We start from the raw sequence: 27,621 nt of genomic DNA on the forward strand, positions 1-27,621 counted from the left end.
TGGCATTTGAATTATGGCATGTCTTGGTGTGGACCTGCTTGGGCTCATCTTGTTTGGGACTCTGTGCTTCCTGGACTTGTATGTCTTCTTTCTTCACCAGCTTAGGGAAGTTGTCCATCATTATATTTTTAAGTAAGTTTCAATTCCTTGATCTCTCTCCTCTCCTTCTGGCACCTCCATGAGGCAGATGTTCTTACACTTAATGTTGTCCCAGGGGCCCCTTAAACTATCTTCACTTTCAGGGGATTATTTTTTCTTTTTGTTGTTCTGATTTGGGTGTTTTCTGCTACCTTATCTTCCAATTGCTGATTATTCTCTGCTCCATCTATCTACTGTTGATTTCGTCTGAGATAGCCTTCATTTCTGACTGGTTGTTTTTTATGTTTTCTGCCTTCATTTTTATGTTTCCTATCTCTTTATTAAAGTTCTCAACTGAGTTCATATACTCTTTGTTCATTGAGCATTCTTTTTCTTATATATCTTGTGACAATAGATTCATTTTTTATTTTATTTCACATTTTACTTTTTTATTGATGTTCCAATATAGTTGTCTCCATTTTCCCACTCCACTTCCCCACTCCACTTCCCCACCCCCCGCCTTACCCATGCACACTTCCCACCATCAATTCTACCCCCCCTTAGCTCCATGCATGGGTCCCTCATTCATATTCATTTACTTTTCCTTCTTTCCAAAGTTATTTCCCTCTCCCCTCCCTTCTGATTACTGTCAGTTTGTTGTAGATTTCATTGTCTTTGGCTATATTTTGATTGCCAGTTTCTTTTGTTAGTTAGGTTCCACTTAGGTGAGATTATATGGTATTTGTATTTCACTGCCTGGCTTGCTTCACTTAGCATAATACTTTCCAGTCCCATCCATGTTGTCACAAGGGGTGGGAGCTCCTTCTTTCTTTCTGCTGCCTAGTATTCCATTGTGAAAATGTACCATTGTTTATTGATCCACTCATTACAGATGGGCACCTAGGCTGCTTCCAGCACTTGGCTATTGTAAATTATGTTGCTATGAACATTAGGGTGCATAGGTTCTTTGAATTAGTGTTTCAGGATGCTTAGGGTATAAAGCCAGCATGGAATTGCTGGGTCAAAAGGAAATTCCATCTTTAGTTTCTTTAGGAAATTTCATAGTGTTTCCCACAAAAGCTGCACTGGTTTACATTCCCACCAAGAGTGTACTGGGGTTCCGTTTCTCCACAACCCTGCCAGCACTTATTTTTTGTTGATTTGTTTGTGATGGCCATTCTCATTGGTGTGAAGTAGTACCTCATTGTGCTTTTAATTTGCATCTCTCTTGTGGAAGATACTGGCCAACAGTATTCATCCCTGCTGTGGATGCTAGGCAAAACATGAGAAAAACATACACAGGGACAACTGAGTCCTGTGGGGAGATAGGGATGAAACGGCCACTCTCTCTAGTGGACAGTGTCCCGAGTCCCCACCTGAGTAGGCTTTTATTAAGAATATAGACACAGTTTGTGGATTACAGTCTGGCAGGGAAGATCAAAAGGAATAGGTAGCTTTCAAAGGTGCTGACAGGACTCCTGCTGGGATTCTGGGCAGAGTTTGGGGTTTTATCACTTAAAAAGACTGCGGAATCTAAAAGGCTAGTTTTGTTTCCTGCCCATGCCTTCATATTCTAATTCCATAGCATCCTCCAGCAAACAGATCTCACAGGATCTTGCATATTCTATGTCCCAGGCCTGATTACCCCCGGGGTCCGCTGACTCTGGTCAGGACTGCACCACCCCTGTTATTTCTGCAGGCCTGAGTCAGGCAGAGGAGACAAAGGCAGCCAGGAGACTTGGATTTCTCACAACTAAGAACAAGGACTCAGGTTTTGACAAAGCCTATGGGGCAGGAGTTGATGTCGATTACCCCTTCATTTCCACAGCCCCTCAAGTCCTTCCCTGAGGCCTCCATGTGATCATGCCTGTCTTAGGCAATTCCCTCCTTGGGAAATCTTACCTGTCACTGGCTAACTGATCAAGCATTGGCGGCCAGCACAGAACAGGCAGCATTCATGCCAGGGAAATAAGTTTTGTCTCCTTAGTGGCTCCTGGTCTGGAGGTCTCTGACTCAGCCTTAGCCACAGGGGGTTACAGCTTCCTGAGACCAGGCAGGGCAGACTCCAACACCCTCTGATGGCTAATGATGCTGAAAATTTTTTCATATGTCTCTGGGCCCTCTGTATGTCTACCTTGCACTAGTGTTTGTTTAAGTCTATTGCCCATTTTTAATTGGATTGTTTGTCTTCCTGGTGTGGCATTATGTGACTTCTTTATATATTTTGAAGATCAAACCCTTGTCTGAGGAATCATTGGCAAATATATTTTCCCATAAGGTTGGTTCTCTTTTCATTTTAATGCTGTTTTCTTTAGTTGTGCAGAAGTTTTTATTTTGATGAGATCCCATTAGTTTATTCTTTCTTTTATGTCCCTTGCTCTAGGGGACATATCAGTGAAAATATTGCTGTGTGGAATATCTGAGATTTTCCTACCTATCTTCTCCTCTAGGACTTTTATCATATCATGACTTATATTTAAGTCTTTTATCCATCTTGAGTTTTATTTGTGTGTATGGTGTAAGTTGGTGGTCAAGTTTCATTTTTGGGTGTGTAGCTATCCAGATCTCCCAACAACATTTGTTGAAGAGGCTATTTTGATTCCATTTTATGTTTCTGCCCACTTTCTCAAATATTAATTGACCACCGAGACTTAGGTTTATTTCTGGGCTCTGTATTCTGTTCCATTGATCTATGTGCTTCCTCTTATCCCGGTACCAGACTGTTTTGGTTACCATGGCCTTGTAATATAGTTTGTTATCAGGTATGGTAATCCCACCTACTTTGTTCTTCTTTCTTAAAATTGCTGCACCTATTCAGGGTCATTTATGGTTCCATATACATTTTTGAAGTGTTTGTTCTAAATCTGTGAAATAGGTCATTGGTATTTTGATAGTGATTGCATTGAATCTATAAATTGCTTTGGGTAGTATGGACATTTGATGATGTTAATTCTTCCAATCCATGAACATTGTATATACTTCCATGTATTTGTGTCTTTCTTAATTTCTTTCTTCAGCATTATGTAGTTTTCTGAGTACAGGTCTTTTACCTCCTCGGTTAGGTTTATTCCTAGGTATTTTATATTTCTTGTTTCTATAGGAAATGAGTTTTTTCTTGATTTCTGTTTCTGATGTTTCACTGTAGGTGTACAAAAATGCCTTTGGTTTCTGAATGTTGACTTTGTATCCTACTGTTTTGCCAAATTCACTTATTAGATCGAGTAATATTTTGGTGGAGTCTGTAGGGTTTTCTATGTACAGTATCATGTATTCTTCAAACAATGACAGTTTTGTTTCCTCCTTTCCAATTTGGATGCCTTTTATTTCTTCTTCATGTCTGATTGCTGTGGCTAGGACTTCCAATACTATGTTGAATAGGGGTGGTAAGAGTGGACATCCTTGTCTTGTTCTTGTTCTTAGTGGGAAAGCTTTTAGTTTTTGACCATTGAGTATGATGTTGGCTGTAGGTCTCTCATATATGACCTTTATTATGTTGAGGAATGCTCCCTCTATTCCCACTTTGCTGAGTGTTTTTATCATAAATGGGTGCTTACCTTACCAAATGCTTTTTCCGTAGCTACTGATATGATCATGTGATTTTTGTCTTTGCTTTTGCTTATGTGATGTATTTTATTGATTGATTTGAGAATATTGTGCCATCCTTGCATCCCTTGGATGAGTCCCACTTGATCATGGTGTATGATCTTTGTAATGTATTGCTGGATATGGTTTGCCAATATTTTGTTGAGAATTCTAGTGTCTGTGTTCATCAGTGATATTGGCCTGAAGTTTCCTTTCTTTGTTGTGCCCTTACCTGGTTTTGGGATTAGGATAATGTTGGCTTTGTAAAAAGAGTTTGAGAGTCTTCCCTCTTCTTGGATTTTTTTTGAAAAGTCTGTGAAGGATAGGGATTGGTTCTTCCTTAGATGTTTTGTAGAATTCTCCTGTAAAACTGTCAGTCCAGGATTTTTGTGTGGTGGGTTTCTTGATTAGTGCTTTGATTTCCTTAGCAGTTATTGGTCTGTTCAGGTTTTCTATTGCTTCTTCATTCAGTTTTGGAAGATTATGTTTTTCTAGATATTTGTCCATTTCACCTAGGCTTTCAAATTTCTTGGCATACAGTTCTTCACAGTAATTACAGTCCTTTATATTTCTGTGGTGTCAGTAGCAATTTCTCCTCTCTCATTTCTGATTGTGTTTATTTGGGTCCTCTCTCTTTGTTTCTTGATAAGTCTGCTTAAAGGCTTGTCAATTTTGTATATCTTTTCAAAGAACCAGCTCCTGGATTTGCTGAACCTTAGAATTGTACTTTTATTGTGTGTTATTTAATTCTGCTCTGATCTTGGTTATTACCTTCCTTCTATTTTCTCTGGGCTGTCTTTGTTGTTGTTTCTCCAGTTCTTGTGGATGTAGGGTTAGGTTGTTTATTTGAAGTGTTTCTATCTTTTTTAGGTAGACCTGTACTGCTATGAACTTTTCTCAGCAGTGACTGCCATCACTGTGTCCCATAAGCTTTTGACTGTTGTGAGTTCATTTTCATTTGTTTCCAGAAACTTTTTGATTTCTTCTTTGATCTCAATCTTAACCCATTCATTGTTTAATAGCATGCTATTCAATTTTCATGATTTTGAGTGTTTTTGAGTTTTTCCCTTGAGGTTGGTTTCCAGTTTCAGACCCTGGTGGTCTGAGAATATCCTTTCTATGATTTCAATTTTCTTGAGTTTGTTGAGGCTTGTTTTGTGTCCTATCATGTGGTCTATCTCTGAAAATGTTTCATGTGCATTTGAAAAGAACATGTATTTTGCTTCTTTGGGATGAAAGGTTCTATATATATCAGTTAAGTCTATTTGGTTTAGGGAATTGTTCAATGCTGCAATATTCCTGTTGACATTTTGTTTGGAAAGATCTATGCATTTTTGATTGTGGGGTGTTAAAATCCCATAGTATAAGCGTGTTGCTATTTATATCTTTCTTGAAATCCTCCAAAATTTTTTTATGTATTTCCGTGCTCCTATGTTGGGTGCATATATGTTTACAATGTTTACATATTCTTGATGGATTTTTCCTTAAGTATTATGAAGTGTCCTTCTGGGTCTCTTTTTATGGCCTCTGTTTTGAAGTCTGTTTTGTCAAATATAAGGATTGCTACTCTGGCTTTTTTTTCTCCTGTCCATTTTCAAGGAATATTTTGTTCCGGCCATTCATTTTCAGTCTGTGTAGGTCTTTTGTTCTGAGGTGGGTTGCTTGAAGGAAGCATATGTGTGGGTCATGTTTTCTGATCCATTCAGCTACCCTATGTCTTTTGACTGCAGCATTTAATCCATTCACATTATTGTTATTATTGATAGGTACGTATTCATTGCCATTTTACTCCCTTTGTACCTTTGTTTCTTTCTCTCTCTGTTTTTCTTCCTCTTCTTAAAGCAGCCCCTTTAGCATATTGTGTAGTGATGGTTTAGTGGAGGTGTATTCTTTTAGCCTTCTTTTGTCTGAAAAACTCATTATTTGGTCTTCCATTTTAATTGAGAGCCTTGGTGGATAGTGTGTTTTTGGTTACAGGCCTGTGTTTTTCATCACTTAGAATATTTCTTGCCATTCCCTTCTGGCTTGTAGTGTTTCTGTTGAGAAGTCTGCTGCTTGTCTTATTGGGGCTCCTTTGTATGTTACTTCTTGTTTCTCCCTTGCTGCCTTTAAGAATTGTCTTTAAATTTTGCCATTTTAGTTATGATGTGTTTGGAGTCAGCTTTTTTGGGTTCCTCTTGATTGGTATCCTCTCTGCTTCCTGGACTTGTTCCTCTTGTCAAATTAGGGAAGTATTTCATCATTACTTCTTCAAACAGGTTTTCTATCCCTTGCTCTTCTTCACCTTCCATTACCCGTATTATATGGATATTATTCTGTTTCATGTGGTCCTGCATTTCCTTAACCCCTCATTGTTCTTTTTCAGTCTTTTTTATTTTTCTTGCTCTTTTTGGGAGTTGTTTTCTACTTTGTCCTCCAGGTCACTGATTCAATCCTTTGTTTCATCAAGCCTGCTTTTGATTCCTTCTACTGTGTTCTTTAATTCAGAAATTGTATTCTTCATTTCTTCTTGGCCCTTGTTGATTCTTTCTATATCCTTTGTTATGCTTATATAATTTGTAGTAAGTTCCTTGCATTTTCCCTGCAGTTTTTGGTAGTTCACACTGAGTTCATTGAGCTTCCTTATAACCATTGTTTTGAACTCAATATCTGATGGTTGACTTACCTCTATTTTATTTAGAATTCTTTCTGAGGATTCCTTCTTTGCTTTAGATTGGGGATTGGTTCTTTGTCTCCATTGTTTGTGGGACACTTATTGTTTGCTTCTGCTTCTTAAATTGATCTGTTTTGACTTTCTGACTTTGTGGTGTGAACTTCTATGGTGGGAGGCCTGTGAGATTCAGTGGTGCAGTCTCCTTGATCACCCAAAGTTGATGTTCTTGGGATGTCCTTTATGACTTTTATGCTAGTTTTCTGGATGTAATTGGGTTTTTATTGTTGTTGAGTTGTTCTTTTGTGGGTCCTTCCCTGCCACTGGTTGACTGAGCATCACTTTGCCCACCACGTCTAGTATGCTGTTGTGCAGGCACTGTCTGAACAAAACCACAGAGCCCAAGAAACAAACCCACACCCAGAAATGTAACTCTCCTCATAATCCTACTATCAATAGTTAATGAACCAGTATTAATAAAGGTGTAATGAGATTAGGACTATTATAAGAAAAGAGAGTGGATATGAGATGACCTACTAAAAGAGAAATGATTTTGAGAGGGTAAGGGAAGAGCACTGATATGAGTTGGGATTTGGAGCAATGGAAGGAGAGAAGATAAAGTTTACCTTATGAATAAAGAAAGGGAATGAAGAGTGAGGAACAGTGTATGAGAAGGGAAGGGTATAATATTAGGTTTAAACATAAATTAAAATAGTATAAAAGAAAATAAAGTTAGAGAAAGAAAAAGAAAGGGAAAATATTAAATAATTAATGAAATATAGGGACCAAAATGGAGAGAAAGATCCATTGGAGTACTATCAACAATAAACAAGCTAAAATTAATATAGGTGGTATGAGAATAAGAGGGAAAAAAGAAACAAATGAAAATCTAAAAGATGTTTAGAGGAATGGGAAGTGATTTTGTAACTATAGAGGGTGAGGGAATACTAAGATTGAGGAACAAAAACTAGAGTAAGTGAGGGAAAAATTAAAATTTGGGATGCAAAGGAATAGGAAAATAAGGAGAATAAAGAAAAATAAAAGGGCAGAATGAAAGGGAAATAGAAGAAAGACAAAAAAGAAAGAAAAAAAACAGACTAAGACAGCATAATTAAAATTTGGATAAAAGAAAAAGAGTTGAGAGGGGTCCAGTAAAATTTGTTATTTGAAATACAGAATTAGTGAAGCTCTAGCGATAACCTTGAGAAAACAATACAACAACTCCTACCCTACCCACAACCAACTAGCAAAGTTTGTTATAGATGTAAAGAGAACACAGGTATTTTGATAGCTGGGCACAAGGATGTGAAATGACCCTTGACAGGAGAATTCATTTTGAGTGTCTGAGCAGGGGAGAAACAGTAAAAGTGTGAAATGGAAACAATTTGTAGCTAGAGAGTAAATCAAATTTAAAATGAGAATATTGCAAGGAAAGAGGAAGGTAAGATGGGCTAAGAGAAGGGAGGGGCAAAATATATGGATTGAAATACACTATAGTATAAAATCTAGTGACTTATTATATACAAATTCACTGGACAAGAAATGAATATTATAAAGTTATGCAGGAAATAAAATATTGCAAATAATGAAGGAGACCACAGTGACTTTTGTATAGGTAGTCTCTTGTATTTGCCACTGTTTTTGTTTTCTTTCTGGATCTGCCTCTGGTGATCTCAGATATTGACCTCATCTGACCTTAAGCAGCTGGTTTGATAATTCCAGGGATCTGCTGTCACTGGCTGTCTCTTTCAATTGTTAATATGGTCCCTCTGCACTCAGCAGTCAGGTTTAAGCACCGTAGGGTAGGCCAAATTCCTCCTATAGTGGGGGCTATTGTTTCCCCTCAGGTAGCTGCTGTTTGGAAGGGAGTGGTCTGCCTGAACAGCTTAGTTGCTGCATATGGGGGTTGGCTCAGCACCAGATCTGGTGGCTACTTTCTCAGTTCTCTCTGCAAAACCTCCATCCCCAGTCTCTCCTCAAGTCTCTCTAGTCCACTCTGCCCAACCTTTGTCAGTGATCTACTGTCTTTGGCTGCCTTCTTCGGTTGTTTTTCTGGTCACTAGGCCTCAGCAGTCAGGCTTAAGCACCAAAGGCCCAGGGTAGAGACCCTTCTAGGGTCAGGACTATTGTTTTCCCTCAGGCTACTGCCTCTCAGAGGGGAGTAGTCTGCCTGAGCACAAAGTCTGGGGAATGACTCAGCACTGGGATCCCGATGTTTACTATTGGGTTTCTCTCCCCAAGGCTTCTGTCCCCAGTCTCTCCTCAGATATCTCTAACCTATTCTGCCCCTGCCTTTGCCTGAGCTCCACACAAGTGGCTGCAAATGAAAATTTGTGTGTTGGCCCTTTAAACAGCCCTTGCATCTCCAACATCTGTCTCTGGCAAAGAGCAACCTGCTGCTTTTTCTGCTGGTTGTTTTCTGTGTACTTTTTGGGCTCTGGTGTTCTAGGCTGGGACTCTTAGCTTAGGGTTTAGACCCCAATCTTCTTTGGGGGATCCAACCAGCCACTTAATTATCCTGCCAGTGCTGCCACCTGTAGGCACCCAGCCAGCCCTCTCGAGTCTCCACCGCACTCCTTTCCAGACCAGTTGTGCTGAAATTGGTTCTGTATGTCCGAAGCTATTTGCTTCTCTCTGGCTGTTGCTCAGTTGTTTCTTCTGGGTGGTTTCTTCACAATTGAGTTGTAATTCCAGATTGGGAGGAGGTCAGTGTGACCTCCATTCACTCCTCTGCCATCTTCTTTTTCTCTTATTTGAGCATTCTTATAACCAGTGTTTTAAACTCTGCATCTGGTAGATTGCTTATCTCCATTTTGTTTAGCTCTTTTATGGAGTTTTGTTCTGTTCTTTCATTTGGGCCATGTTTCTTTGCTTACCCCATTTTGGCTACCTTCCTGTGTTGGGTTCTATGTATTAAGTAGAGCTGCTATATCATCCAGTCTTAGTAGAGTGGCCTGTAGCAATAGGTATCCTGTAGGACCCAGTGGCTCAGCCTCCCCAGTCACCAGAGCTGGGCACTCCAGAGGCACCCCCATGTAGGCTGTGTGCATTCTCCTATTGTAGTTGAGCCTTGATTTCTGTTGGCATGTCAGTAGGAAGGATTGACCCCAGGCCAATCAGCTGCAAGGTCTAGCCATGGGAAGGATGGAGGAGCTGCTGTGAAGGGGCACACATAATGAAGCAGGACTTGCTTCACTAATTTGTTGGTGCCTGCTGACTCCACCCATTGAGTATGTCATTGGTAGAAATGGTTGGGTGGTGCTCTGCCATGGTCTGAAGCTGTCCACCAGATGTACTGGCTTAGCAGCTTCCCAGGAGATGTAGGCCAAGATCAGCTGCCACTCGATCCCTGGTATTCCTGGGCCACCTGGAGTGAACTACAGAGTGACCTACAGGTGGCTGCTTTTTGTGCTGGGCTTGAAGGTGGCTGGAAGACCTAAGATTCAAACTGAGGCTGGCTACCACTAGTGTTGGGCTTGGGCCACTTAGCAAGACGTATGGGACATGCTGAGGCCAGATGCTCTTGTTTGTGGGTTGTGAATCTTTGAGAGATTTTAGGAAACTCTGATGCATGAGCCAAGGCAGGCTGTTTGTAGGGAAAAGACACTGGAAGCAGCTTAGAGGGGCCTGCAGGTTGAGTGGGAGCCAGATTTCAGGGAATCATCAGTGTGGGTGAATGGCATTAACCAAGTTGAAGGAGGCTTCGATGTGGTGCCTGCCACACTGGCAGTGGAAGGACTCAGCAAAAGAACAATGGCTTCTGCCGGCACTTCTGTCTGGGAGAAAGCTGCCCCTTCAGATTTCACCCCAAAGCCAGACAATTCAGTTTCTCCTGTATGTCCCTGGTGCCTTTCAAGCTGCTGCCCTAGTGTTGGAGATCAGAGGGCATAAGATTGAATAAGTTCATGCACAGGTGCTTTAAGAGGAATACCTGGGACTCCAAAAGTCTTCATCTCTCTCAGACACAATCTCTGCTGGTTTTCACAGCCTGAATTATGAGGACTTCTTTACCTGGCACTGGGGGAACTGGTGTCTAGTTGTGACCCTTTGCTCCTCAGTGTGGACCTCCACAACTAAAATATCCCTCCCAATTTCAACCACCACACTTTGGTGTGAGACCAGCACATTTACCACCTAAGCTCTCCTACCAATCTCAATGTGGCTTCTTCTGTATATCCTTAGATATAGGACTTCTGTTCAGCTAGATTTCAAGTGGTTCTCATTTGTGGCTGATCTGTAGTTTAGTTGTGGTTTTAAAGTGGTCATGGGAGGAGGTGAGTACCACATTTACCTACTCTGCCATCTTGACAGGAAGCTCCTATGACTTTTAAGATAATAAAATCTGGCAGTAGGAGTTTGGTGGATGTGGATGATGAGGTGGGCCATGTGCTGCCTGAGTGGAGTACCTTAGAAATAATTGAGAGATAATTGCATATACAGTTTTGAGAGGAGGCAGGCAGATTCCTTTCTACCCTCTTCACTTAAGGACATTATAAAAGTCAATAGCATGTGTGCTAATTTCAAAAAGGTTAAAAAAAAGTCAGTGGAACTGTCTGGGTCAGATACCCCCATTTTGCCACCAGAGCTGCTGCCTAGGGGCAGGAACATTCATTGTGTTCCTCTGACCATTTGTTTCCCCCAACAAATCCTGTTTTCCAAACTTTTCCTAGTAAAATTAGTAGAATGTTTTTTCAGTTGGACATCTAGCTCTTCCTTTAATAAAACTTGACATTGCTCAAAAAAGGGCAGGCAGGAAGGAGGCTAACATTCTCCACTCAGTGCCAGGCCATGCTAAGCACTTGTTTAATTCTGACAACCTTGTGAGGGAATCATTGTGATCCTCACTCTACAGATATGCAGGTAGAGGGAGGTGTAGGTGCTAGCCAAGTCCAAAGTCCTGTGGGAAATATGTGGGGGCCCTTTTGTGGAAGTGAGCTCTTTTCCTCCCAACACTGGTCATCTTTTAAGGTGCTGGTAGGGCTGCTGGACTGTTCCCTGCCTACCCTTCCAGGGATCCCAGCACCATGTGGGTCTATGAATGACCCTCACCATTGGAGGGGTTAGCCAAGCAGAGTAGATGACTTGGAAAGCAGAAGACTCAACGTTGAGAAACAGAGTCCTTTAGCATATTTTTACATATCTTCCATCATTTCATCCCCAAACCTTAGTGAGTTCGTGCCAGGTGGAGAAATTGAGCCCTATGGAAACCCAGGAACCAGTTCATGGGAAGGCTGGAGCATAAACCCAGGCCTCCAGACTGCAAGTGGACCATCTGTGTTATCAGAGAAAAGGGTTTCAGAGTGTACAGTTGCAATGTGTTCTCTATGCCAGGCAAGGCCCCAAGCATTCCATATACATCTCATTTACTCCATATTGCCCTCTGTGGTTGGTGTTTGGATTATCCCCATCTTGCAGGTGAGAAAACTGAGATCCAGAAAAGTTCATCACTTCAACAATGAATAAGCAATGGAATAAAGGGAAAATTAATTTTTTGGAAGGGAAATTCCCCTTTGTCACACCCGGGCATGAGTAAGCAGGACCTGACTTATAAACACTGAGGAATTCTGCAACATGTTCATCTCAAGGTCTGTGTATACCTTATTGGGAGCTGCTCTGCTTCCCAGGGATGGATGCCAGGCAGGCCATCTGCTCCTGGGCCCAGGCCTCCCTCTCTAATAGTCACTGCCTTCTCCCAGAACAACTGGCTCCTAATAGGCTACAGCCATTAAAGGTGGTCCTGCCAAAAGATCTTTGCTAGCCTCTTCTGCAACCTAATTTCTACCACTGTGGGTATTGCTGTGTCTGCATAAATGCCTTGTTAATTTTCTGCTGCTATTGTTGACTGAGGTTTCAGAAGGCCAGGGGAGGAAGTGGAGGAGGGTCTGGCCATGTAGCTTCCCTGCTTCTCTGTCCACAGAGCCAGACATGCTTCAAAAAGTCAGATTATCCCCATCTCCATGCTCCATACCACTCTCTGCTCCATACCACACTCTGTATGAAGGAAGTACCACCCCTAGCTCCTTGCTGCCTCCAAGACACCCACAAACTCTGGCTGCCTCACTTCTAAGAGCTCATCTAAGGCACCTTCTCCTCCCAGAAGCCCCCTGTAGACCTTCATTCTGTGCCTAGGATAGGTGCACCTGTGTTATCCTAGATACAACCCTAAACCCCAATAGCTCTCATCCCTGCCCATAACTGTCCTTTTCTCAGCCTTCAGGTCTCAGTTTGAACTCTTCAAGACCTTCCCTATGTATTGTGTTCAGTGCCAGTAAGGTCCCCTGTGGTACCCCTATCTTTGTGTTCATGACACTTCTCACAATACACACTTATACATGTATTCTTTGCTCAGTATCTGTTTTTCCTGTGAAACTGTCAGCTACATGAGAGTAGGGACAAGGCTGTTTTTCCATTTCTGTGTCCCTGAGACCTGGCATATGGTAAGCTTTGAGTCACTATTTCTGGACAGTCTCAGTCAAAGGGGCATTGTCACTACCATCCTGTGACTGCAGGCTCAGAGTGGCCAGGTGACTTGCCCAGAGCCATGTGTGGTGATGCTGGGAATCAAACCAACCCTCCTGGCATGTGCTCTCTCTTCATGGCTTCCTGACATATGTGGTATTCTTTATTCAACACCTAAGTTTCTTAGTGCTGTGTACTTTCAGAGCATAAATATAATCATGACTGTGAAATCCTAAGTGGTAGCCAGGATCCAGTGTGAGTGTGTTTCTATGGAACTATGAAGTTCCATAGAAAGCCTTGATGGGGTATTGCACTTTCTCCAAAGAGACAAGAATGTAGCTCAGAATGTAGCTGGATGTGTCGATGGCAACCAGGAGAGGAGCTCAGAGGGCCTGGAACTGGTCAGTTTTAGACACAGGGTGGAACCATAAGCAGATGGTGGCTCCACCTATAGCACGTGTGAGAGGAGAAAGCCAGGGAGGTCTGACAAGGGGAGGGGGGCATCCTAGCAAGTGGGTGGGACAAATAAATGAAAAATCCTGGTACCAGCGTGCTTCTCAAGACCCCTACCCCAGGGCATAAGCTCCAACCTGGGAGACTGCTATGGGCAGAGGGATCCAAGCCTAAGGGATCATCCAGACAGTCAACAAATCTTTACTAAGCTATTATTATGCACTAATATTTTTCCCAGCTGAGAATATAGTTGTAAATGAGACCAACAAGACCTCTGCCTTCACAGAACACAGTCTAGTTAGGGGAGGCAAAAGAAAGCATAGCACTGGATAAGTACATTTAGACAGTGACAAGTACTGAAGAAACCAAAGTGGTCAGAAGAGGCCTGAGATTCAAATGATGATCAAAGCCAGCATGCAAAGATGGGGATGAGAGTGTTCATCTCCAGCAGAAGCCCATTCAGATGGGAAAGGGTTCACCAACCTAGGCTGGAGCAGGTTTGGACAGGTTTTCATTGGCCAATGGTGCACACCCCTTTTCAACTCTGAATTCAGTGATGGCATGCTAATGGCTTAAAATCAGTCACAGTGAGAGCATTTATACCATGGAAATTGGCAAAGCTATAAATGAAGATCACTACTTTCCCAGGACATCAAGAAGCCCAAGGCAGGGTGAGGAGGATATATTATCACAAAAGCAGCAGGCTTTGTTCTGTGGTCGTGGACAAAGTCTCTGAGAGGTTTCAATCACAGAGGTAACATGACTTGATTTTCACTTTGCCAAACAGATTCTACAAAACAAAGACTCATGTCCAAAGAACAGTAAATGTGGGTAGGAGGAAGACTGATTTATCAGAATTGGGGGCCTGGCAAGAACTGAATCCAGTAACTCAGGGGAATCCCCTCTCCCTTGCCCCTTGCAGCAGCAGTAGCATAAGACCAGAATGAGGCCTGTTGTTGCAATGTATGTCTGAAGAGATGCCTAACATGGATTTAGAGGGGAAAGGGGCCTGAGCCTGCAGGTGTTGCTTTGCCTTTGCAGAGAAGAGTTACTGAAGCCTTGGCCACCTGCAATGGGATGGTCATACAGTCTACTTCATTTCCAAAGGGATGGCAGCAGCAAGCTACAGAAGCCTCTTCATCTCTACAGATGGAACCCATGGTTTATCCAGCATGTTCCTCAGGGAGATAAGTGGTTCCAAAGTGGCTGTAAGTCTCCACACCAAAATGGCTACATTCTTGCCACTGGCAGGTTCCTAGTGGCATCTGAGCAGCATTGTCACCCAAGCTGCACATGGTGAATAAAACAGGTGCCTCTCCATCTCAGCTGCACATGAGAACTGCTGTTGAGCTTTCCCACACCAGGCCAATTAAGCCCAGAGGTTCTACTGGTGGTGGGACCCAACCTCAGCACTTTTGAAAGCTCTCTGGGTAATTTCGAGGTGTGGCCCAAGTTGAGAGCCTCTGGAATAGAAGAATTTCTGTATAGTAAAAGGCCAAGTATTTTTCCACATGTTGCCTAGGAAGTGGACTCTATTTGGCAGGCAATTCCAGGCATGATGACAGTGCCACTCCTTTGGACAATGAGTGAAACCCCTAAGTTCTCCACTGAGTTAGACCAAAATGCAGTGAGAGGCTAACTAACTATTGCATGACTGGCTTAATCACTTGTCCTTCTGCATTAACTATGGACTAATTTAATACAGCAGCTTCCACAATTCCCAAAGAATTTTAAAGGTCTAAGCCTCCTTTTCTGGAGGTCCAGTCACTTTTGCAGATCAGAGATGATGAGTAGGTTCCAGCCATGCTCCTCAGTAGCTGAGAGGAGTCCCATCAGTGGACCCCAGAAGTGTCAGGTGGACAGGTATAATCAGGTGGCTAGGCATTACATGGAACAATAAAGAGGGTGTGAAATGTTTCTCTTGTATCTTTAGGTAAAGAGCAGGGAGGACAGATGTCAAAGAAAAATGAGGTTAATGCTGGTAGTTCATATTCCACTTAAAGGATAAAGTGTGTAGCATGGTAAACTGAATTAGTGCTGTTCTACCTCTACACAACCTAAAAGAGAAGTTATAGAAAGAACACAGGCTTTTGAAAAAAGTGTTTATTCACTTAACACATATTCTCTGGTCCCTGCTCAGTACCACAGACTGGAGTATTACTCTGGTGTTTTGCCTTCCTGGCCTCTTGAGCTGACTTCAAAGTGGAGGAGAGAGCCAAAAATCAAGCAAGCAAATGGTAAATTGTGATGTGCAGTGAGGGTCCAGTGCAGGTCAGAAAGGCCCAAGAGAAGGAGATCACCGCAGGTGGGATGGAGGAGAGACCTTTCTGAGGTGACATTTTTCCTGAGACCCAGGCATGAGGAATAGCCACAGGAAATCTGGCAGAGAGCACTCTAGGGAGAAGGGGATGTCAAAGCTGGAGGCCTTGAGGTGGAAAGAACTGGGTGCTGCTGAAGAAATGACTGGAAGCCCCTCATGAGGACAGGAAGGTGAGCTGGAGATGTAGCCAGAAGGAGTGATGAGAAAGCAAGGGACAAGATGACTTGTATTCTGATCCTACTGGTAGCCCATTGAAGACCTGAAACCCAGGTGCTGACATGCTCTGATCTACCTTTTACCAACTTATTTTGTGACTTGGGCAATTAACTTCTCTGATTTTCACTCTCAGCTGTAAAGAAATAAAGAATGGCATGATTTTGAGGATTATAACTCTTGTAGATGGAGTTAACAGAGGAACTGACACATAGTAAATGCTCAATAAAATGGCAGCTACTGTTCTCCTCCTTCCCTGCCCCTACCTCATTAGCAGAAATTGAATGGGTGTGTATCACAACAGTCACTCCTTGCTTGAAGGGACTCTAATGTCTCATGAGTCTTATGCTAAACATGAGTCTTGAAAGTTATGTACTTAAGAATCTAAATCCCCTCTCATAATTCCACCACTGCTGGGCTGACACCATCCAGTGTAGAAGCCAGGGTAAGCTATGTGCCATGGACACTATGGTTTGTGTCCCAAAGCACTCATGCCTCATCGAAGGTTTTCCTGGGTGACTGAGACCACAGCCAAACTCTGCTTCTAGCTCCTGAGGTTTCTTCTGCACGGATCTTAGTTAAAAATATAGCTGTTTATTATATTTTAATTTTTGCCATTTTTAATTTTAATTGTTCAAGTACAGTTTTCTGCCTTTTACTCCCATCCCAGCCCACCCCCCCCAGCCCTCCCCACCTCCCTCCCATTTCCATCCCCCCTTTGGTTTTGTCTATGTGTCCTTTATACTTGTTCCTGTAAACCCTTCCCCTTTCCCCCTGAAATTCTCTCCCCTCTCCTCTCTGATAGCTGTTTATTTTAAAACCTCATAACCTTTGTCATTTACCCATTCATCCAAACAGCATTTGCAGAGTACCCTCCAATAACTCAAAACTATGCTAGTCACTGAAGAAAAATGAGAGAGAAGGCTGCATGTCCTCCACCAGTGGTAGAGGAAAGTAAAAAGCAACTGTCACCCATCCTGTAACAGAGGGATTGCAGAGGCGCAGAGAAGAGACTTAAGACAGCCTCTCAGAGGGTGTAAAATCTTTTTCAGAGGAGAATCTTAAGGATCAGTCTTGAAGCAAGGGGAGGAGTTTGCCAAATTGAGAGAGGGAGGATAATAAAAGTCACACACATAAGGCAAATGCCAGCAGCCTGTAGAAGAGTGAATGTGTAAGTACAGTTATTCTACACAAAAATAGAAAGAATTATATGTCAGGACTCTTCTCATTGCAAGTCACAGAAAATCCAATGATGTCAATAACAACAAAAGGCAGGATGAGGGAGAATGCTGGCTTCAGGGCCAGCTGGATTCAGAGCTCAAATACATTTGGGACTTGGTGGCCCTCCTTTACATGGTTCTCCTCTGTTGAGTCAACTCATAGGTCAGTTTGGGCCAGGAGGCTGGGGCCATTCTAGGCCCATAGCTTCCATGGCTAGTATAAGTGGGGAAATGAAAATACCTTCTCCTGACCATCTAGGCCAAAGCTCTGGGATCAGCTCTGATTACATCAAGACAGCTTGGCTCAAGTCACATACCTATACCTGAACCAGTCACTATGGCATGATCATGGAGTATCCTAATTGGCTTAGGGCTGGTCCACCTGGGCAGCTTGGCTAGGGAGGAAACCAGCACCAATTGAGGGCTTGCCACGTGCCAGCATTCTGTCTGGCGTGTTGGTATAAATTAACACCTGCAACTCTCACTGCCCCTTTCCAGAGGAAGAGACTGTTATTACTATTTTACAGGTAAAGAAATGAAGCTTCAGGGATGAGTTCTGTCCCTGTGAGTTCACAGTAGAGCCAAGATTGGGACTCCATTCTGCGGAACCCTGAAGCTCAGCACTCTAAGAGCAATCTGCTTTCACTTACAGATGCATTTAGTCTATCTGGTCTTTGATTTGTTGCTGATGTCATGAAACTTCAGACTGCTCAAGCTGCAGCCTCGGTGATCTGCCACCTTCCTAACCTGGCTCCCCTCTCATACCTGCAGAGCCCTCATCTTTGTGTCCCATGGAGCTGGGGAGCACTGTGGCCGCTATGATGAGCTGGCTCAGATGCTAGTGGGCCTGGAGCTGCTGGTGTTCGCCCATGATCATGGTGAGTATCCCCAGGGCCACAGTGAGCAGGGCCCATGATTCTGGTCAGTTTTGGGGTCTAAGAAAGATGTATAGTACATCTTACCTTCATCCTTCTTCTTCCTCACTTATTCTCTTCCAATTCCTGCAATGAAACTGGAAAAGATATTCTCCATGGGATGTTTCTGAGTTAAAAAATATGTAGTTATGTAAACAAAAAGTATGTCTGACCAGCAGTTTCTGTTGAGCTTGGGACCTCCACTGGAAAACCAAAGTGGGAATATGTTTATATAAGAACTTGCCCCAGGCCAAGTAACACTCTCTTACATTTATAGTGAGCTTTCTTTATAAAATGGGCCCTGGTTTTCTTTCAAGGGACTTCAGATGGATGTGGTGCAGTCAACAAAAGGGCAATTTAAACTCTCTTTTAACCACAAGAGGTTTACAAAAGAATTTCAAAACAGGAGAATAGTAAGACTCAAAAGACCATATTGGTCATGAGAAAACCCAAACACACATGCATGCACACACACCTGCATATCCATACACTTATACACATACATGTCCTTAGACTGAATCTTTGATTCTTTGTCATGTAACAAAATCCACAATAACCATAAAAATGTAATATTCATAGACTAAGTCAGTATGCAGTTCCTTAATCATTTCTGTGACATTTTCCTTGGCTGAGAAGGGTCCCAATACACATATTTCTTTGCCTAACAGTCTTTAAAATGAGTTTTCTGTGACTAAACATTGTCATCCTGTACTCCTGTGTGTTATCAGCAGCACATTGTTGGAATCTTTACCCCAGACAGCACAAACATGCCTGGATCTAAGTCCCCACTGGACTGTGCTATCTTGAAGACCTTGTTTAACCATTGCAAGCCCTCATTTTCTCATCTACAAAATGGGCAAGATAGGCCTATAACATAATAAGTATTGTGAGCACTGCCAGCACTGCATAAGATGGCTACCCCTAACTGCAAGTGAGGCAGAAAAAATCTAATTTGTTAACTGCATATTGGCTGATCCAAACAAAACATGGTTCTGTGAATAAAAGAGAAGTAAAGAATGCATATTGTTAGTATCCATCTTGTCCTCTGCCACACTACACTCCAAGTTTATTATTTAAGAGAGCATTCTTCAATCATTTCTTTTTTATGTTTTCTGTATTATCTATCCCTATGTTCTTTCATGAGGTTTTGATGCAAATGTTATTATTAGCATCATCAGTAAGGAGTGGTTAAAGTTCCTAATTAGCCCTGGGTTAGGTGTTATATATGGAGAAACACAAGGACACAGTAACTGATGTCCTCGTGGTAGGTGACTATCTTCACCAGAAAAATTAAGCAGCCTTTATTAAGTGCTCAGTTTTGTTAGAGTATTATCCTGAGTGGTAACTATCTCCTCATGGCAGAGGCAGCAAGCTCCTGGCAAAGACTGTCTTATTGTGTCATGTGTTAGCTTCTTTCTTTACCCCCACAACCTTCTAATCTGCTATATGGGTCCCAGGACTGAGCAGACAATAGTGGCATCATCAATGGTTATTAAAGGAAGGAAGGGAGGAAGGAAGGAAGGGAGGGAGGGAGGGAGGAAGGGAGGGAGGAAGGGAGGGAGGGAGGAAGGAAGGAGGGAAGGAAGGAAGGAGTTTATGACCCAAATTAATAGATCAGACCAGAAATGTTTCAAATAGCAATAGTAAAGAAAATATCCATATTAGCAGGGCACTATTGAGTTTTATCCTTGCGAAGAGGATCTAGCAGAGTGGCCATTGGAACTCTGAGTCTGGTGGCCAAGGCTGAGGCAGAGGTAGCAATCAAGTAGAGCTAAAAAGTGATGTGGATGGAGGCTGAGGCAGAGGTGGGATACTAAATCTCAGAGGCACAGGGCTATCCCAATGCCTGGAGGGCTGGCAAGGTGGCTGGGTCTTGTCAGGTGAGTAGGAGCTTGCCAGACAAAGAAAGAATGTAGAGTCACCAATCATCAAGAACTGTGGTTCTCATATTTGCTGCCCATTAAAAAATACTAAGGAGTCTTAAAAATACTGAAGTGTGAGTGCCCTCTCTCCACAGAGACTGATTTCTTGGGGATTTTTTGTGTAGCTGGAGCATCAAGGTTTTTTAAAATCATCCAAGGCTAAGAACTATCATTACAGTCAAAAGAGGTCATAGGGCAAACAACAACAACAACAACAACGACAACAACGACGACAACAACCCAGCCCTGGCTGGTGTGGATCAGTGGATTGAGAGCTTGCCTGCAAGTCAAAAGATCCCCAGTTTGGTTCCCTGTCAGGGCATATGCCTGGGTTGTGGGCCAGGTCCCTGGTTGGGGGTGTGTGAGAGACAACTGATCAATATATTTCTCACACATTGCTCTTTCTCTCCCTCTCTTTCTCCCTCCTTTGAGAGAGAGAGAGAGAGAGAGAGAGAAGAAAAAGAAAAAGAAAGAAAGAGAAAAAGAAAGAGAGAGAGAAAGAAAAACAGATACACCAGATTGCATATTTATGTCATGTTCAGGTAGAAATCCTGGCTGGCACAAAGGTTTAGCTAGACCCTCAGGTTTACGAACAGAAACATAGGGGGAGCCCATTCTGGCACAGCTCCAGGCTCTGTAATAACTCCTTTTGGACATTTGGACCTTATGGAGGAATTTAAGCCAGGAAAGATAGGATAGCTGTTGGATACAGCAAGGGCTACCAGTAGTCTTTTGGAACCATCAGGAAATGGGATCCAGGACAGGGCCCAGCGAGGAAGAGGCGTGGCTCAGCAGAAATGGCGTTGCTGCAGAGACATCTGAACAGGTAGAAACCACAGAGTCTGGGATTTTCTGTGCCACTCTAAATATAGCACAGAGAGAAATGGGGCTCTCTCACTAGCTTGTCCCTCAGTCACAAGCTGCTCTTGGTGACTCACTGGAAACCCCTAAGCTTTCCCGGCAACCAGAGTAGCAGTGCGACCAAGAGAGAGGGGTGAAGGAGGCAATGTGGGTGGAGGGAGATGGGACAATGAAGCGTCATCATCCCTGAAACAAGCAAGTCTGGCATGTCATTTAGGCCCCAGGTGACAAGGCTGTTGGCCAGGTCACCCTTCCCAGTAAGCAACCTCCTAATTCTGTGCAGTGGCCCACTTAAAATTACTTTTGCTGGGGCTGGAATGCTCTCTCTTTATTTAAATAGTATAGAAGAATCATTCTAAAATGATTAACAGTGAATTAATTATTTGCAAATCTTTGAGGGAAAGTGTTAAAGGAAGACTATTTTGTTTTTGTTTGGGGTTATTTTTTTTGATGGCTTAAGTGCATTTTATTGGTTTTCTTTTAGTTTGTTTTATTTAAAAACTATCTTTGGGTATGTAAGAAGAGGAAGTTCTGAGGGAATGTTTGTGGTTGGCAGTTATGCCTGAGTAACTTTGGAGGGGGGCTACCCTGTCCAGAGAACAGTATTTAGGAAATTCTGGGGAGAAAGATGATATATGTATATTTTCCATGCAGGTAGACATGTTTGGGTCAAGGTACTTTGCTGGATCTATCCTAAAATAGACTTCCATCAATTATAATAATATATTTTTGTTATTATTGTTTCAAAATTATGTTAACAATTTTTCTTATCTTAGTAAATATGAGAGTTAAAATAGTAGAGTGAGTGCCCTTTGATGCTTCACAAGACCTAACCCCGGGTTAGAACTCTCTGCAAGTGCCTCAGGCATGCTGAGTTCAGTTGTGCCTCCTCTCTCTTTGAGGTCTCTGCAGTTCCCTTCCTCACCACCTCCCTTCCTGCTTTATTCATAGTTAGGCACAACATTCAATCTTGGACATAAATGTCTGACATGAGTTTATTTGGTCAATTGCTTCTTTCCTGAATAAAGCAGAGGCTTCCATGAGCCTCAGTTTACTCATCTAAAAATGAAGATAATAATAAAAGTTACATCATGGTTGTAGGATAAAATGGGAGAAAGAAGTGTTTCACTCTCCCTGGAAGGCTTGTGGAAACCTAGATGGCTGAGCCCCAGATGGCTGGCTTCTCAGACTGTTGGATTCTATTGGGCAAATTCCAGGAAGAAGGGAGCCAGGGTCACCACAGGTGTTTCTTGTGTAGAGTTTAAATAAGGTGCAGTGTAGATGTAGTCAAAATTGAAAATGTAACATCTGTAATAAGTAGATTTAACATGTCCTACAGCAGAAATTATATGAGAACCTACTAGGTGGGGGAGGGGGTTGCACTGGGCATAGGGATATGGAAATGACAGATACCCAGGTACAGCTTCCAAGAACCCACTACAGTGAAGTGGACGGACAGCTTTAAAAGAACAGTGAGTAGAGGAGCTTATTATAATACCCTGGTGGGAGTGGGCAGGAGGTAAAAGAGAGAGGCTGAGTCTCCCTTAGGGAGTGATCATCCAAAAAATCTTCACAGGACATGATACTTGTGACCTTGGACAAATCACCACTCCTCACTGAGCCTCAGTTTTCCCACCTGAGTCATAGTATCTCCTTGGTAGGATTATATAAATGTGGTAGTTGCTGGGCACATAGGTGTTCAATAAATATCCATGCTGCACTCCCCTGACACAGACCCACTTCTCTCTTCACTATGCATTTGGCATGATCTTTGAGGCAAGAACTTTCTTTGTCATTTTCCTCAGTTTCTATTTTTTCTGTCGCATGTTGCTCACACTTCCTGTTTTAGTTAATCTTAAAGCAGTGCAGTCCGCAATGGGGCTACTCTTGCCTTGTGTCACTGTCACAGAAGCAGCTTCTATATCAGCATCTGGGGATTTCCCTCTGATGATGTCTGGAGTAGTCACCACTGTTGAGGTCATTTTTATAAATATTTAGAAAGTGATTGCTGTGAGGATACACCAAGAGTGCTGAGTGAGTCACATGTGAATCAGACACATGATTTACAGGCAAGTTTGTAGTCTGAATCCTGTATCAGGAGTTAGTTGTAGGGACTTTGAAAGCCAAATGGATGTTTCCAGAAATCCAGTGCCATCTTTTCTCATCTCAGTGATGGAGTTGCCTGATAATTTGCCATCTGGTTATCTTTCTAAAGGACTTTGAAAGGGTATATGTTCCTTCAAAATTATTTATATAGCTCCTGAAATGGAAATATTTAAGGTTTTCTGGTGAGAAGACAGACATCACTTTTTGTCTCTTGAATAAGCCATTTCTGAAGTGTTTATATAGTTCTTTATGGAGGAGAAAATAAAGTCAAATTATTTATATGTGAAGCTGTGTTAAGAATGCTTGAATAATTCTGAGGAAGGAAATTCTTCTTAAAAGAGGGTGCTGTTTGTTGTGGTTCAGGAACTTGGATAAGAGGTACCTAATTATAATGTATACATAGGTTATATTTGGAAGTAGAGAAAAACATAGACCTTGGCATCTGAAAGTCCCAGTTAGAGTCAGTTCAACCACCTTCTTTCTGTGTGACAGTAAGCAAGTTACCTGCCTCTCTGAACCTCAGTTTTCTCATCTACAGCAAGAGAAGAGTTAAAGTCTCTATCTGGCCCATGAGGCCAGTGGGGGGATTAAGTAAGATAATCCACATAAAGTGCCTGGCTCAGCATAAATACTCCATAAATATTGGCTATGATGAAGTGACTACTTATTAGTCTTAGAAACACACCTGAGTTTGACACTAGTTCTAGTTTTATACTACCTAATGTATTTTTCAAATTTGAAAAGTGGATGTAATATTACCTATCTCATAGGATATTTATAAGAGTTCTCACATAAGGAGATATTTCTATTTAATTAATATTTATTGTACCCCTGAATGTCCACACAAAAGCTTTTTCAATATCGTTTTGTTTGATTCTCATGATAGCCTTGAAGCAGATACAGTTATTACTACAGATGAGGAGAACTCTTGAACACCCCGGAATGCCTCTTCTTACCCACCAGCACAGCACTAACTGTGGGCCAAGACTCTCCTGGCATTTCCCATCCTTCATCGCATTTATTCTGCACGCAGACCTATAGTGTAGACCAGAAATTTCCAACCTTTTTCATCTCATGGCACACATAAACTAATTACTAAAATTCTGCAGCACACCAAAAAATATATTTCTTCCTGACCTGGCAAAGAAATAGGTATAATTTTGATTCATTTACACTGGACTGCTATTGAGTTGGCTGTTGTTATTTTTTTTTTGTTTGACAATCTAAGGAAAAAGAGGTCAATATCCTTGATTAAATAAATAGTCATGCGTAGCATGTTTTAAAATTTTTTGTGGCACACCAGTTGAAAATCTCTGGTCTAGATGTTTTCATGCCCATTTTCCAGACTAGAAAGCAGAGAAAAGGCACACAGATGAGGTGAGGCACGCTTAGGTTCCTTCTGTTCCAGCTCTGCAGCCCCAGAATCCCTGTTCTCTGCCTCCCTGAAAAGATAACGAAGACGTTCTTCCTCCTGACACTTCCTGGAGCCCAGGTAGTCTGCTGCATGGCCAGAGGTACCTAAAGGAAAGCATGTTCTCCAGTCCTTCTTATGTTTTGTCAGAGGCAGTTCTTGTATCTGGGAGAACTGCCAGGGGAGGACAGCTGGCCTGGTGGTGGTGTTTAGTCACCTCAACAAACAAGCTTGGGTGCTACCTGGGAGGCCTGTGCTGGGATTGGAGATGGAGGTCATTAGCATAGGGCTGGGTAATGCCACAAAGTCCAGGAAAAGCAGGAGGTGCCTACAAGATGGCCAGGAGGGAGGAACATTTCAGGAGTGAGAGGAAAAGACTCTTTGTAGCTGAGACTTGAACTGTAATTCAGACATGCCATGCAGAGTGGGGTGGGAGAAAGGGCATCATAGTCCCAAGGAGCAGCTGGGTAAAAGCTTAGAGGCAAGGGCAGTACACAGGCCAAGCTTCCCTGTCATGGGCCAGACACCATGATCCATGGACATGTCTTATACTTGAAAGGTGAGAGTACAGTAGTCCCTTCTTATCCGTGGTTTTACTTTCCAGGGTTTCAATTACCAGCAGTCTGAAAATATTACATAGAAAATTCCAGAAACAAACAATTGATAAGTTTTAAATTGTGCACCGTATGAAATTTTTTGCCATCCCCACCATCCCACTGACTACAGGAATCATCCCTTTTTTAGTTTCTCCACATTGTATACACTCCCTGACCATTAATCACTTAGTAGCTATCTCATAATCAGATCAATTGCTACAGTATCACAGTGCTTGTGTTCAAGTCACCCTTATTTTACTTCATAATGGCCCCAAAGCGTAAGAGTAGTGATGCTGGTAATTTGTATATGCCAAAGAGAAACTGTAAATGCTTCCTTTAAGTGAAAAGGTAAGCACAGTATAATATGTTCAGAGAGAGGGAGAAAAAGACCACATTCATATAAATTTTTTACAGTGTACATAATTGTATATTACAGTGTTATAATTATTCTACTTTATTGTTGGTTATTGATGCTAATACTTCACTGTGCCTAATTTATAAATTTAACTTTATTATAGGTATGTAGGTATAGGAAAAAACATAGTACAGTTATATATGGGGTTCAGTACTATCCATGGCTTCAGGAATCCACTGGGAGTCTTGGAATGCATCCCCCATGAATAAGAGTGGACTGCTATACTGGGCTTTGGAGAAGCAGGATGCTGGGTCACGTGGTAGGAAGAGCACACTGGATTCCCTGCACTATACAGGATGGCTATCATTGGGAAGACACCTTCGGGTTGAGTGGCCAAATCCTGGGGCTTGGTGACCAGGTGTGAGCAGGAGTTTGGGGATGACTGTTGAACCATTTGGGGAGGAGGGGCAACATGCTGCTGCCAGAAGCTTCTCAGACAGCCCAGACCAGGGCTCCAAGGCAGGGTTTTTAGCTGCTGTCCCATCAGTCAGCTCCTGGATTCCTATTATCATCTTTAAGCCCTTTATATTGCAGACAATGGCTGAAGATATCATGAGGTCCTGGAGTGTCAGCTCCCTCTCAAAATACAGCTTTGTGCAGATACTGGACCACCTTTGATGCTAGCTGATGGCCTGCCCAGGTCCCCATCAGGGGGACCTGCCATTGCCCACCTAGCCAAACTTGCAACCCCAACTCCCACTTCAGGCAGCTTTTCCTCACCTTCATATCTCTCATGCTTCTGTCACAACTTTTACTTGCTTGAGGATAGTGCATCTTCCACTGCACACTTTTAGTTATCTGTTTGTGTGTTTGCTTCCCCATCTTAACACTCAGCTCCTTCAGCATCAGAACTAGGTATTATTTTTCCCCTATATCCGTAGCACAGCTGAGATCCTGGTCACTGACTGAGGGAAGGCAGAATGACTGTGAAATAAACAAGCTTGGTAACTGCCTGAGGACAATCTGTGTCTTTGCCTCTCCAGTAGGGGTTTCATCTCTGAGTTTCAGGACAGGGGAGTGATAGTAGGGAGAGAAGGGGTAGGGAGGAGGAAGGAAGGAAGTTTTAAGAGACTCCTCAGAGGGCAGGGTCATGGTGGCAGAGCTTAAAACAGAGTAAGAAATTGACATCAGCCAGTGTCTAGACTGGGTCAGCAGCAGGACATGTCCAGGTGGGTCTTGTGGCTTGACAGGGGTCCCCACCTGGGTTGGCAAGGTCCATGATTAAGCAGCCTTGGCTGCAATAGGCCTCTGGGAAGCAGAGGGCACAGTCCTGGGTATGACTGTAGGCCTGGTTGAATCAGAGCTAGCCTTGAACTTGAGTTGTCATATCAACATAATGATTAGATGCTGGCCAGGCATTGTTAGTTTCAGTGTGGCTTCATAGTATCAGAAGCATTGGTGCTTTTAGTGGTCATTTTATAACACTCTCAGTTGGTGCTCCAGCAGATGTCCTCACTGGTGTCTTACAAACTCACTTTGGCAATGATGTGCCCTCTGGAGCCTTTTCTTGTCGGGCACACTGGTTCCTGGACACTGGGACTGCAGGCAGACCTAAGGGTGCACCAACATGTGCCCTGCATTACATTCCATGAGGCTGTCTCCCATGCCACTCATCAGACACCTTCTAAATTTAAACAGTATGCGCCTGGCTTAGGTAACAATTACCTTGAATTATTATTTTCTGCCTGCAAATATTTACTATTTTCCTAAAGACATTCAGGTCGGGTGGATTAGGCTTCTGTCTCCAGTCAGAATTAGTAACCCACAGACTTTTTCAGCACATGTCGAGACAAAGGGAAGGAAAATAACCTAACATGGCTACCCAGGGTGAGAGGCAGATTTGGTAGCAACTGCCCTGCCTAGGTTTAAATCCCAGCTCCTCCATTCACCGGCTGGCTACAAGACATGACAAGACCCTGACCCTGGAACTTCTGTTTCCTCTCTGTGAGGTGGCAATGTACAATGCCTGGATGTTACCATCTGTACAGCCTTTAATACAGGACCTGGCCCAAAAAACATGTCAGCATATGGTGCCTATTCTAATATATATACTTCTAATTGAAGCTAAGATATGAGCATAATTAATATCAAATATTAGTCACCCACAAGCAGGAAGCCACAGTGAACCTACAAGGAAGGCCTGTCTTCTCACTCTAGAGTATGGGGGCAGGTGCTACATTCTAGATTCCACCTAGCACGGCAGATTTGATCCAGGATTCCAGCCTCCCAAGACTGCCTACATATGTGGCTCCCAGACTTGGAAATTGCTGCTGCCCTTTGGTAAATTAACATTTAAAATAACTCTGTCCCTGGCCAGGTGGCTTAGTTGGTTGGAGTGTCATCCCATACATCAAAAGGTTGCTGGTTCAGTTCCCAGTTGGGAGGCAACCAACCAATGTTTCTCTCTCACATCAATGTTTC

General features: G+C 42.7%; 1 protein-coding gene across 4 annotated transcripts in view; it reads left to right on the forward strand.

Moving 5' to 3' along the window:
- MGLL (monoglyceride lipase) overlaps nt 1-27,621 on the forward strand; it is a 154,112-nt gene that overhangs the window by 46,747 nt on the left and 79,744 nt on the right. For all 4 annotated transcript variants that reach the window (XM_045850160.1, XM_045850161.1, XM_045850163.1 and 1 more), the window contains exon 3: nt 17,747-17,853. In XM_045850160.1, the coding sequence (XP_045706116.1) occupies nt 17,747-17,853 (107 nt within the window). The remainder of the gene's footprint in view (nt 1-17,746; nt 17,854-27,621) is intronic.

This window comes from Phyllostomus hastatus, unplaced genomic scaffold (assembly GCF_019186645.2).
Source record: "Phyllostomus hastatus isolate PE091 unplaced genomic scaffold, TTU_PhHast_1.1 phas_contig_80, whole genome shotgun sequence".
NCBI lineage: Eukaryota > Metazoa > Chordata > Mammalia > Chiroptera > Phyllostomidae > Phyllostomus > Phyllostomus hastatus.